This window comes from Hyla sarda, chromosome 3 (genome assembly GCF_029499605.1).
Source record: "Hyla sarda isolate aHylSar1 chromosome 3, aHylSar1.hap1, whole genome shotgun sequence".
In the NCBI taxonomy this organism is placed as follows: Eukaryota; Metazoa; Chordata; class Amphibia; order Anura; family Hylidae; genus Hyla; species Hyla sarda.
In genome coordinates, this window is record NC_079191.1 from 156,836,925 (window position 1) to 156,849,029 (window position 12,105).

The 12,105-nt window shown below is 45.5% G+C and overlaps 1 protein-coding gene across 5 annotated transcripts in view; it reads left to right on the top strand.

Annotated features, from left to right (window-relative positions):
* Positions 1–12,105, top strand: part of RFC4 (replication factor C subunit 4) — a 148,937-nt gene that overhangs the window by 103,430 nt on the left and 33,402 nt on the right. For all 5 annotated transcript variants that reach the window (XM_056565308.1, XM_056565309.1, XM_056565306.1 and 2 more), the window contains one exon: positions 619–739. In XM_056565308.1, coding sequence (XP_056421283.1) covers positions 619–739 — 121 coding nt within the window. The remainder of the gene's footprint in view (positions 1–618; positions 740–12,105) is intronic.

A 12,105-nucleotide genomic window follows, 5' to 3' on the forward strand; every position in this document is an offset into this window, starting at 1 on the left:
GGGGTCTGATGACCCCCCTGGGCATTTGCACGGGATTTCTGCTGAATGATTTCAGCAGGCATCCCGGTCCGATCCCCGCCCGGCGGGGAACAGAACTGCCTATGACGTAACTGTACGTCCTTGGTCCTTAAGACCCAGGGTGTCGGGACTTAACGTTACGTCATGGGTCCTGTAGGGGTTAAAGCTGTATAATGGGAAAAGTATGTAATCGTGGGTATCATTTTAATCGTATTGACCCACAGAATAAAGAAAACGTGTATTTTACCGTAAAGTGTACAGCATGAAAACGAAACCTTACAAAATTTGCAAAATTGTGGTTTTCTTAGCAATTACCCCACACAAATAGTATTTTTTTTTGGTTGCGCCATACATTTCATGGTAAAATGAGTGATGTCATTACAAAGGACAACAGTTTGCGCAAAAAAACAAGCCCTCATACTAGTCAGTGGATGAAAATATAAAAGTTATGATTTTTAGAAGGCATGGAGGAAAAAACGAAAACCGAAAAATAAAATTGTCTGAGTCCTTAAGGCCCAAATGGGCTGAGTCCTTAAGGGGTTAAAACTAGACCTTTTGCTGCATTTGTTAACTTTTTAATATGTATGTTCTTTCTTGCAGAATTATTGAACCCTTAACATCTCGATGTTCTAAATTTCGATTTAAACCACTGGCTGATGAGATTCAAACCAAAAGAGTTCTGGATATCGCCAAAAAAGAAAACGTGTTAATTACACCTGAGGTATCTATTTAGCTTCTTACCAAAGTAAAATTTATCACATGTTGAATAAAAATTATTAAATGGTCACTATAATTTCAAACAACTTTCTTCAAGGTGCTAGAACATGTGATACCTAACATATTTGTAAATCCCTTAATTAACCAAAAATGATAATATATGCTCCCGAGCAAGTTGTGTAGTTCTTTCCAGTCTGACCATAGTGCGCTCTGCTGCTGCCTCTGTCCGTATCAGGAACAGTCTACAGCAGGAGCAAATCCCCATGGCAAACCTCTCCTGCTCTGGACAGTCCCTGACACTGTCAGCAGAGGTATCAGCAGAGAGCACTGTGTTCAGACAGAAAACTACACAACTTTCTCTGTAGTATACAAAAGCTTATATGTACGGAAAAGCTTAAGATTTTCAAATAGTATACAGAGTTAAAAATTTCTGTCTGGCCTCAGTTTATTTGAAAACACTTTTCCTCTGGAGTACCTATTTAACCCCTTAACCCCTTTGGGACCGAGCCCATTATGACCCTAAGGACCAGAGTGTTTTTTGCACATCTGTCACTTTAAACATTAATAACTCTGGGATGCTTTTACTTATCATTCCGATTCCGAGATTGTTTTTTCGTGACATATTCTACTTTAACCCCTTAGGGACACATGACGTTCTCATACGTCTCCATTTCCGAGTCCTTAAGGACACATGACGTATGAGAACGTCATGTGTTTTATCGCCCCCCCGCAACCATCTGGAGCGGAGCCGGTGCCCGATGCCTGCTGAAATCGTTCAGCAGGCATCGGGGCATATCGCCCAGGGGGGTCATGATGACCCCCCATGTCGGCGATGGCCGCAGATCGCTGGACAATTCAGTCCAGCGATCTGCGGCGGATTCCGGGTCAATCGGGTCTCCAGTGACCCGGTGACCCGGAATTATTGGCTGATCGGGGCCGTCAGACGGCCCCGAACAGCCAGAGCCAGCAGGGGTGAGGTGGCACTGGTGCCACCCCACGATCGCCCTGATTCGTCGGCCGGATTACCGGCCGACCAATCAGGGCGCCTGCTGCGGGTGTCACTCCCGCAACCCGCTCCGCCCCTCTTCCGGAAGACGTGAGCGGGTGCGGGACATGCACCCCGGGTGCTGGGGACCCCGATCCCCGGCGCCCCTGTTGGGATCGGGGCCCGAGGAGCAGCGGCGGCAGCGACGACGAGGGACTGACCTGTGCGGCTGGATCGTTGGAGGTGAGTGACAGCCTCCTGCTGTTGCTTAGCAACAGCTCCCAGCATGCAAAAAGGGCATGCTGGGAGCTGTAGTTATGCAACAGCAGGAGGCAGACCACCACAACTCCCAGCATTCCCTTATGGGCTTGCTGGGACTTGTAGTTTTGCAACAGCTGGAGGCACATTCTTTCTATGGAAAAGTGTACCTTCAGCTGTTGTATAACTACAACTCCCAGCTTGCACAATCAGCTAAAGTGCATGCTGGGAGTTGTAGAGGTGCATCTGGTGGTTGCATAACTACAACTCCCAGCATGCCCGTTGGCTGTCGGTGACTGCTGAGAGTTGTAGTTTTGCAACAGCTGAAAGCACACTGAGTTAAGTAGCAAACCAGTGTGTCTCCAGCTGTTGCATAACTACAATCCCCAGCATCCCAAGCCAAAGTAGTATGCCTCCAGCTGTTGCATAACTACAAGACCCAGCATGCCCTTCCGCTGTCCGTACATGCTGGGGGTTGTAGCTCTTGCAACAGCTGAAGGCACACTGGTTGCAAAACACTGAGTTTGTTACCAAACTCGGTGTTTCACAACCAGTGTGCCTCCAGCTGTTGCAAAACTACAACTCCCAGCATGCACTGATAGACCGTACATGCTGGGAGTTGTAGTTTTGCAACAGCTGGATGTCCCCCCCCCCCCCCCCAATGTGAATGTACAGGGTACACTCACATGGGCGGAGGATTACAGTAAGTATCCGGCTGCAAGTTTGAGGTGCGGCAAAATTTCTGCCGCAGCTCAAACTGCCAGCGAGAAACTACTGTGCACCCCCGCCCATGTACCCTAAAAACACTACACTAACACACAATAAAATACTATGTATACACATACCCCTACACAGCCCCCCTCCCCAATAAAAATGAAAAACGTCTGGTACACCACTGTTTCCAAAACGGAGCCTCCAGCTGTTGCAAAACTACTCCCAGTATTGCCAGATAGCCGTTGACTGTCTAGGCATGCTGGGAGTTTTACAACAGCTGGAGGCACCCTATTAGGGGTATTCTACGCCAGTGATTCCCAATGTCCACCCCTATGCAAGTCCCTAATTCAGGCCTCAAATGCGCATGGCGCTCTCACTTTGGAGCCCTGTCGTATTTCAAGGCAACAGTTTAGGGGCACATATGGGGTATCGCCGTACTCGGGAGAAATTGCCTAACAAATTTTGGGGGGTATTTTCTGCTATTACCCTTTTTAAAATGTAAAATTTTTGGGAAAACAAGCATTTTAGGTAAAAAAAATATATATTTTTTTACATATGCAAAAGTCGTGAAACACCTGTAGGGTATTAAGGTTCACATTACCCCTTGTTACGTTCCCCGAGGGGTCTAGTTTCCAAAATGGTATGCCATGTGTTTTTTTTTTTTTTTTTGCTGTTCTGGCACCATAGGGGCTTCCTAAATGCGGCATGCCCCCAGAGCAAAATTTGCTTTCAAAAAGCCAAATTTGACTCCTTCTCTTCTGAGACCTGTAGTGCGCCAGCAGAGCACTTTTCACCCCCCATATGGGGTGTTTTCTGAATCGGGAGAAATTGGGCTTCAAATTTTGGGGGGTATTTTCTGCTATTACCCTTTTTAAAATGTAAAATTTTTGGGAAACCAAGCATTTTAGGTAAAAAATATATACCGTATATACTCGAGTATAAGCCTAGTTTTTCAGCACAATTTTTCATGCTGAAAATGCCCCCTCGGCTTATACTTGAGTGAACAAAAACCTAGCTGTGAAGGGATGTCCGGGCCGTCCATCTTTGGCCATCTATGCTGCAGGGACCATCCGGTGGGGAGGGTTAGTCGTTCCGGGCTGTCTTCACCGGGAGGCCCTCTTCTCCACTCTGGGCGGGCCCCGAACTAGTGACGCTGAATTGACGCCACCGCGCTGGGACGTTCATGCGCAGGGACGTCATGGACGTCTGCTGCTCACGGATGTCCCTGCGCATCGTCGTCAACGCAATGTCACTAGTTCGTGGCCGACCCGGAGCGGAGAAGAGGGCCTCCCGGTGAAGATGGACAGCCTGGAACGACTAACCCTCCACACCGGATGGTCCCTGCAGCATAGATGGCCGAAGATGGACGTCCCGGTGAGTAGAAAACAAAAGGGGGTCTGGATGATGAAGGGAGGAATGATGATGAAGGGAGGAATGATGATGAAGGGAGGAATGATGAAGGGAGGAATGATGACGAGGGGGATGATGACGAGGGGGATGATGACGAGGGGGATGATGACGAGGGGGATGATGACGAGGGGGATGATGACGAGGGGGATGATGACGAGGGGGATGATGACGAGGGGGATGATGACGAGGGGGATGATGACGAGGGGGATGATGACGAGGGGGATGATGACGAGGGGGATGATGACGAGGGGGATGATGACGAGGGGGATGATGACGAGGGGGATGATGACGAGGGGGATGATGACGAGGGGGATGATGACGAGGGGGATGATGACATGGGGGGATGATGACATGGGGGGATGATGTATTTCCCACCCTAGGCTTATAGTCGAGTCAATAACTTTTCCTAGGTTTTTGGGCTGAAATTAGAGGCCTCGGCTTATATTCGGAACGGCTAATACTCGAGTATATACGGTATAATTTTTTTACATATGCCAAAGTCGTGAAACACCTGTAGGGTATTAAGGTTCACTTTACCCCTTGTTACGTTCCCTGAGGGGTTTAGTTTCCAAAATGGTATGCAATGTGTTTTTTTTTTTTTTTTTTTTTTTTTTTTTTTTTGCGCTGTCCTGGCACCATAGGGGCTTCCTAAATGCGGCATGCCCCCCAAAAACCATTTGTCGCTCCTTCCTTTCTGAGCCCTCTACTGCGCCCGCTGAAAAATTAACATAGATATATGAGGTATGTGCTTACTCGAGAGAAATTGGGTTTCAAATACAAGTAAAAATTTTCTCCTTTTTACCCCTTGCAAAAATTGGGTCTACAAGAACATGCGAGTGTAAAAAATGAAGATTTAGAATTTTCTCCTTCACTTTGCTCCTATTCCTGTGAAACACCTAAAGGGTTAATACACTTACTGAATGTCATTTTAAATACTTTGGGGGTGTAGTTTTTATAATGGGGTCTTTTATGGGGTATTTCTATTATGAAGACCCTTCAAATCCACTTGAAAACTGAACTGGTCCCTGAAAAATAGTGAGTTTGAAAATTTTGTGAAAAATTTCAAAATTGCTGCTGAACTTTGAAGCCCTCTGGTGTCTTCCAAAAGTAAAAACTCATAAATTTTATGATGCAAACATAAAGTAGACATATTGTATATGTGAACCCCCAAAAAATATTTTGAATATCCATTTTCCTTACAAGCAGAGAGCTTCAAAGTTAGAAAAATGCAAAATTTTCATTTTTTTCATCAAATTTTGGGATTTTTCACCAAGAAAGTATGCAAGTTACCATAAAATTTTACCACTAAGTTAAAGTAGAATATGTCACGAAAAAACAATCTCGGAATCAGAATGATAAGTAAAAGCATTCCAGAGTTATTAATGTTTAAAGTGACAGTGGTCAGAATTGCAAAAACGCTCCGGTCCTTAAGGTGTAAAATGGCCTGGTCCTTAAGGGGTTAACATAGTGGTAAATTTTTGTGGTAACTTGCATCATTTCTTGGTGAAAAATCCCAAAATTTGATGAAAAATGTGAAAATTTAGCATTTTCCTAACTTTGAAGCTCTCTGCTTGTAAGGAAAATGGATATTCCACATTTTTTTTATTCACATATACAATATGTCTACTTTATGTTTGGATCATAAAATTTACATGTTTTTACTTTTGGAAGACACCAGAGGGCTTCAAAATTCAGCAGCAATTTTCCAATTTTTCACAAAATTTTCAAACTCACAATTTTTCAGGGACCAGTTCAGTTTTGAAGTGGATTTGAAGGGTCTTCATATTAGAAATACCACATAAAAGATCCCATTATAAAAACTACACCCCCAAAGTATTCAAAATGACATTGTCAGTGTTTTAACCCTTTAGGTGTTTCACAGGAGTAGCAGCAAAGTGGAGGAAATTCACAATCTTCATTTTTTACACTTGCATGTTCTTATAGACCCAATTTTTGAATTTTTACAAGGGGTAAAAGGAAAAATTTTTACTTGTATTTGTAGCCCAATTTCTCTCGAGTAAGCACATACCTCATATGTCTATGTAAAGTGTTCGGCGGGCTCAGTAGAGGGCTCAGAAGGGAAGGAGTGACAAGGGGATTTTGCAGAGTACGTTTTTCTGAAATGCTTTTTGGGGGGCATGTCGCATTTAGGAAACCACATGGCATACCATTTTGGAAACTAGACCCCTTGAGGAACGTAACAAGGAATTAAGTGAGCGTTAATACCCCACAGGGGTTTCACGACTTTTGCATATGTAAAAAAAATATTTTTTTTCACTAAAATGTTGGTTTTCCCCCAAATTTCACATTTTTGCAAGGGTTAATAGCAGAAACCCCCCCAAAATTTGTAACCCCATCTCTTCTGAGTATGGAGGTATCCCATAGGTGGACCTGAAGTGCACTACGGGTGAACTACAATGCTCAGAAGAGGAGTCATATTTGGCTTTTTGAGAGCAAATTTTGCTCGGGGGGCATGTCGCATTTAGGAAGCCCCTATGGTGCCAGGACAGCAAAAACCACATGGCATACCATTTTGGAAACTAGACCCCTTGAGGAACGTTACGAGGGGTACAGTGAGCATTTACACCCCACTGGTGTTTGACAGATCTTTGGAACAGTGGGCTGTGCAAATGAAAAATTTAATTTTCCATTTTCACAGATCACTTTTCCAAAGCTCTGTCAGACACCTGTGGGGTGTAAATTCTCACTACACCCCTCATTACATTCCGTGAGGGTTGTAGTTTCGAAAATGGGGTCACATTTGGGTGTTTATTTTTTTTGCTTTTGTTAGAACCGCTGTAACAATCAGCCACCCCTGTGCAAATCACCTCAAATGTACATGGTGCACTCTCCCTTCTGAGCCTTGTTGTGCGCCCGCAGAGCACTTTGGGCCCACATATGGGGTATCTCGGTAATCAGGAGAAATTGCGTTACAAATTTTGTGGGGCTTTTTTCCCTTTTACCACTTGTGAAAATGAAAAGTATAGGGCAACACCAGCATGTTAGTGTAAAAAATTTGATTTTTTTACACTAACATGCTGGTGTAGACCCCAACTTCACCTTTTCATAAGGGGTTAAAGAAGAAAAAGCCCCCCAAAATTTGTAAGACAATTTCTCCCGAGTACGGAGATACCCCATATGTGGCCCTAAACTGTTGCCTTGAAATACGACAGGGCTCCAAAGTGAGAGCGCCATGCGCATTTAAGGCCTAAATTAGTGATTTGCAGAGGGGTATTGTACGTCAGTGATTCCCAAACAGGGTGCCTCCAGCTGTTGCAAAACTCCCAGCATGCTTGGACAGTCAATGGCTGTCCGACAATACTGGGAGTTGTTGTTTTGCAACAGCTGGAGGCTCTGTTTTGGAAACACTGCCGTACCAGACGGTTTTCATTTTTATTGGGTAGGGGGGCTGTGTAGGGGTATGTGTATATGTAGTGTTTTTTACTTTTTATTTTGTGGTAGTGTAGTGTTTTTAGGATACAGTCACATGGGGAGGGGCAGGCTGGGAGTTGTAGTTTTGCAACAACTGGAGAGACACTGGTTGGGAAACATTGTCTGTTTCCTAACTCAGTGTTTCCCAACCCGTGTGCCTCCAGCTGTTGCAAAACTATAATTCCCAGCATGCACTGATAGACCATGCATTCTGGGAGTTGTAGTTTTGCAACAGCTGGAGTTCCAACTACAACTCAGCATGCCCTTTGGTAGTGAAAAAATGTGCATCCAGCTGTTGCAAAGCTACAACTCCCAGCATGATCAGACTACCCAAGGGCATGCTGGGAGTTGTAGTTGGAACTCCAACTTCTGCAAAACTACAACTCATAGCATGTATGGACTATCGGTGCATGCTGGGAGTTATAGTTTTGCAACAGCTGCATGCACACGGGTTGGGAAACACTGAGTTAGGAAACGGACAATGTTTCCCAACCAGTGTCTCTCCAGTTGTTGCGAAACTACAACTCCCAGCCTGCTGAGACTGTCCAGGCATGCTGGGAGTTGTAGTTCTGCAACATCTGGAAGAGCACAGATTGAAGACCATTATACAGTGGTCTTCAAACTGAGGCCCTCCAGATGTTGCAAAACTACAACTCCCAGCCTGCCCAGACAGCCAAAGGCTGCCTAGGCATGCTGGGAGTTGTAGTTTTCAAACTGTAAGCAGCAACAATGAAGATCACCGGATCTTCACTGTTGCTACTAACAACGCCGCCGACGTCCACTTACCCACCAACGATCCGCAGCCGCTCCTGGTCCTCAGCTCCTCCGGTCCCCTCCGCAGCTGCTCCTCCAGAGATCCAGGTACCGCAGTCCCCGCCGCCATCTTCTTTCTTCCCCTGGTCTCCCCGCACACCTAGGGGCGGGGAGACCAGGGGAAGTTAACCCTGACCCCGGCCCGAGGCCTGCGATAGGCCATTCACAAGAGAACGGCCTATCACAGGTGATAGGAGCGGGGTGGCAGGGTGCCACCTTGCTCCTATCAGTTAGGATGATCGGGTTGTCTATGACAACCCCGATCATCGCCATTTTCCGGGCTGGTCGGGTCACAATAGACCCGATTAGCCCGGAATAGCCGCAAATCACAGGTGCGATTTCACCTGTGATTTGTGGTGATCGCCAACATGGGGGGGGGGGGGGGGGTCTCAGGACCCCCCTCGGCAATGTCAGGGAATGCCTGCTGAATGATTACAGCAGGCATTCTCCTCAGATCACTGCCAGGCGCCACGGCAGTGATCTGTTTTTGCTAGGACGTTTGAGAACGTCCTCGGTCCTTAACTACTCTAGACCGAGGACGTTCTCAAACATCCTATGTCCCCAGGTTAAAGGTGTTCTCCACCCCTAGACATCTTATCCCCTATCCAAAGGATAGGATGAACTGTGCAGAGCAGTAAAGGTTGATGGGGATTTGCTTGTACTCTTGACAGTTCCTGGAATTATTTTCAGTCTGTTGTCAGACTGAAAAGAATTCCAGAAAGAAATACAACTTCCTTTGAAGCATACAACAGCTAAGTACTGAAAGGATTAAGATTTTTAATTAGAAGTAATTTACAAATCTGTTTAACCCCATAAGGACCGGCCCATTTTTTACCTCTATGACCAGGCTCTTTTTTTTTTTAATTTTACATGTATCTCTTTAAATGGTAATAACTTTAGAACACTTTTTCTGAGCAGAGCGATTCTGAGATTTTTTTCGTGACATATTGTACTTTATATAACTGGTACATTTTTGTTGACACATGAAGCATTTTTTGTGAAAAACAGGAAAATTTCTGGCGTTGAAATTTTTTTTTCTCATAGTGTACACTGTGCGGTAAAAGTGATGTTATATTTATTCTGTGGGTCAGTACGATTATGGTGATACCCATTTTAGATCGCTTTCTATTTTGTTTTTCCTTTTCTGAGCAAAATTCTTTTTCTTCCATTCATTTTCCAACAGCCGTAACTTTTTATTTTTCGTCCGACCCCATTGAGTAAGGGCTTATTTTTTGCGGGATGAGCTGTACTTTTTATTGGTATAATTTTTGTGCAAGGAGCTCCCTTTTGATCTTTTTTATTCCGCTATTTGTACCAAAATTGGCTAATTTAGCGCTTTTTTTAATGTTTTTTTTTTTTTTTTATGGCGTTCACCGTGCAGGATAATTTACATTATAATTTTAGAGTACGCGTCATTACGGACTTGGCAATACATATTATGTACCGTATATACTCGAGTATAAGCCGACCCGAGTATAAGCCGAGACCCCTAATTTCAACCCAAAATCCCAGGAAAAGTTATTGACTCGAGTATAAGCCTAGGGTGGGAAATACCTCATCCCCCCCTGTCATCATCCAGACCCGTCATTAACATCCTCATCATCCCCTTGTCATCATCCCACACATCCCCCCTTCATCATCCCCTTGTCATCATCCCACACATCCCCTTATCATCCCACACATCCCCCCTTCATCATCCCCTTGTCATCATCCCACACATCCCCTTATCATCCCACACATCCCCCCTTCATCATCCCCTTGTCATCATCCCACACATCCCCCCTTCATCATCCCCTTGTCATCATCCCACACATCCCCTTATCCCACACATCCCCCCTTCATCATCCCCTTGTCATCATCCCACACATCCCCTTATCCCACACATCCCCCCTTCATCATCCCCTTGTCATCATCCCACACATCCCCCTTCATCATCCCCTTGTCATCATCCCACACATCCCCTTATCATCCCACACATCCCCCCTTCATCATCCCCTTGTAATCATCCCACACCCCCCCCCCTTCATCATCCCCACCCCCCTTCATCATCCCCACACCCCCCCCCCCCCCTTCATCATCCTCTTCTCATCATTCGCCCTCAGTGGTCTTCAACCTGCGGACCTCCAGAGGTTTCAAAACTACAACTCCCAGCAAGCCCGGGCAGCCATCGGCTGTCCGGGCTTGCTGGGAGTTGTAGTTTTGAAACCTCCGGAGGTCCGCAGGTTGAAGACCACTGCAGCCTTCAACATGCGGACCTCCAGAGGTTTCAAAACTACAACTCCCAGCAAGCCCGGGCAGCCATCGGCTGTCCGGGCTTGCTGGGAGTTGTAGTTTTGAAACCTCCGGAGGTCCGCAGGTTGAAGACCACTGCGGCCTTCAACATCATCCAGCCCCCTCTCACCCCCTTTAGTTCTGAGTACTCACCTCCGCTCGGCGCTGGTCCGGTCCTGCAGGGCTGTCCGGTAAGGAGGTGGTCCGGTGAGGAGGTGGTCCGGGCTGCTATCTTCACCGGGGGCGCCTCTTCTCCGCGCTTCCGGCCCGGAATAGAGCCGTTGCCTTGACAACGACGTATCTGCGTCGTTGTCAAGGCAACGTGACTATTCTGAGGCCGGGCCCGAAGCGCTTAGAAGAGGCCTCCCCGGTGAAGATAGCAGCCCGGACCACCTCCTCACCGGACCACCTCCTTACCGGACAGCCCTGCAGGACCGGACCAGCGCCGAGCGGAGGTGAGTACTCAGAACTAAAGGGGGTGAGAGGGGGCTGGATGATGTTGAAGGCCGCAGTGGTCTTCAACCTGCGGACCTCCGGAGGTTTCAAAACTACAACTCCCAGCAAGCCCGGACAGCCGATGGCTGCCCTGGCTTGCTGGGAGTTGTAGTTTTGAAACCTCTGGAAGTCCGCAGGTTGAAGACCACTGCGGGTGGGGGAGTTCACTCGAGTATAAGCCGAGGGGGGTGTTTTCAGCACGAAAAATCGTGCTGAAAAACTCGGCTTATACTCGAGTATATACGGTATATGATTTTTTTTTTTTTAATCTTTTTTTGTTGATTATACAGGGCTTTTATTGGGAAAGGGGCTTATTTTTTTTTATTTTTTTTAACCCCTTCATGACCCAGCCCATTTTCACCTTCAGGACCTGGGCATTTTTTGAAAATCTGACCACTGTTACTTTAAACATTAATAACTCAGGGATGCTTTTACTTATCATTCTGATTCCGAGATTGTTTTTTTGTGACACATTCTACTTTATGTTATTGGTAACATTTCACTGATATTTGCATCCTTTCTTGGTAGAAAATCTAAAAATTTCATTTTTACAATTTTGAATTTTTCTAACTTTGAAAGCCTCTGCTTGAAAGGAAAATGGATATTCCAAATAAATTACATATTGATTCACATATGTCTACTTTATGTTTGCATCAAAAAATTGACATGTTTTTACTTTTGGAAGACATCAGAGGGCTTCAAAGTTCCGCAGCAATTTTCCAATTTTTCTCAAGATTTTCAAAATCGTACTTTTTCAGGGCCCAGTTCAGGTTGGAAGTGGAATTTAAGGGTCCATAAATGTCCCCATTATAAAAACTGCACCCCCCAAAGTATTCAAAATGACATTCAGTAAGTGTTTTAACCCTTTCACAGGAATAGCAGCAAAGTGAAGGAGAAAATTCTAAATCTTCATTTTTTAACACTCGCATGTTCTTGTAGACCCAATTTTTGAATTTTTACAAGGGGTAAAAGGAGAGAAATTACCCTAAAAT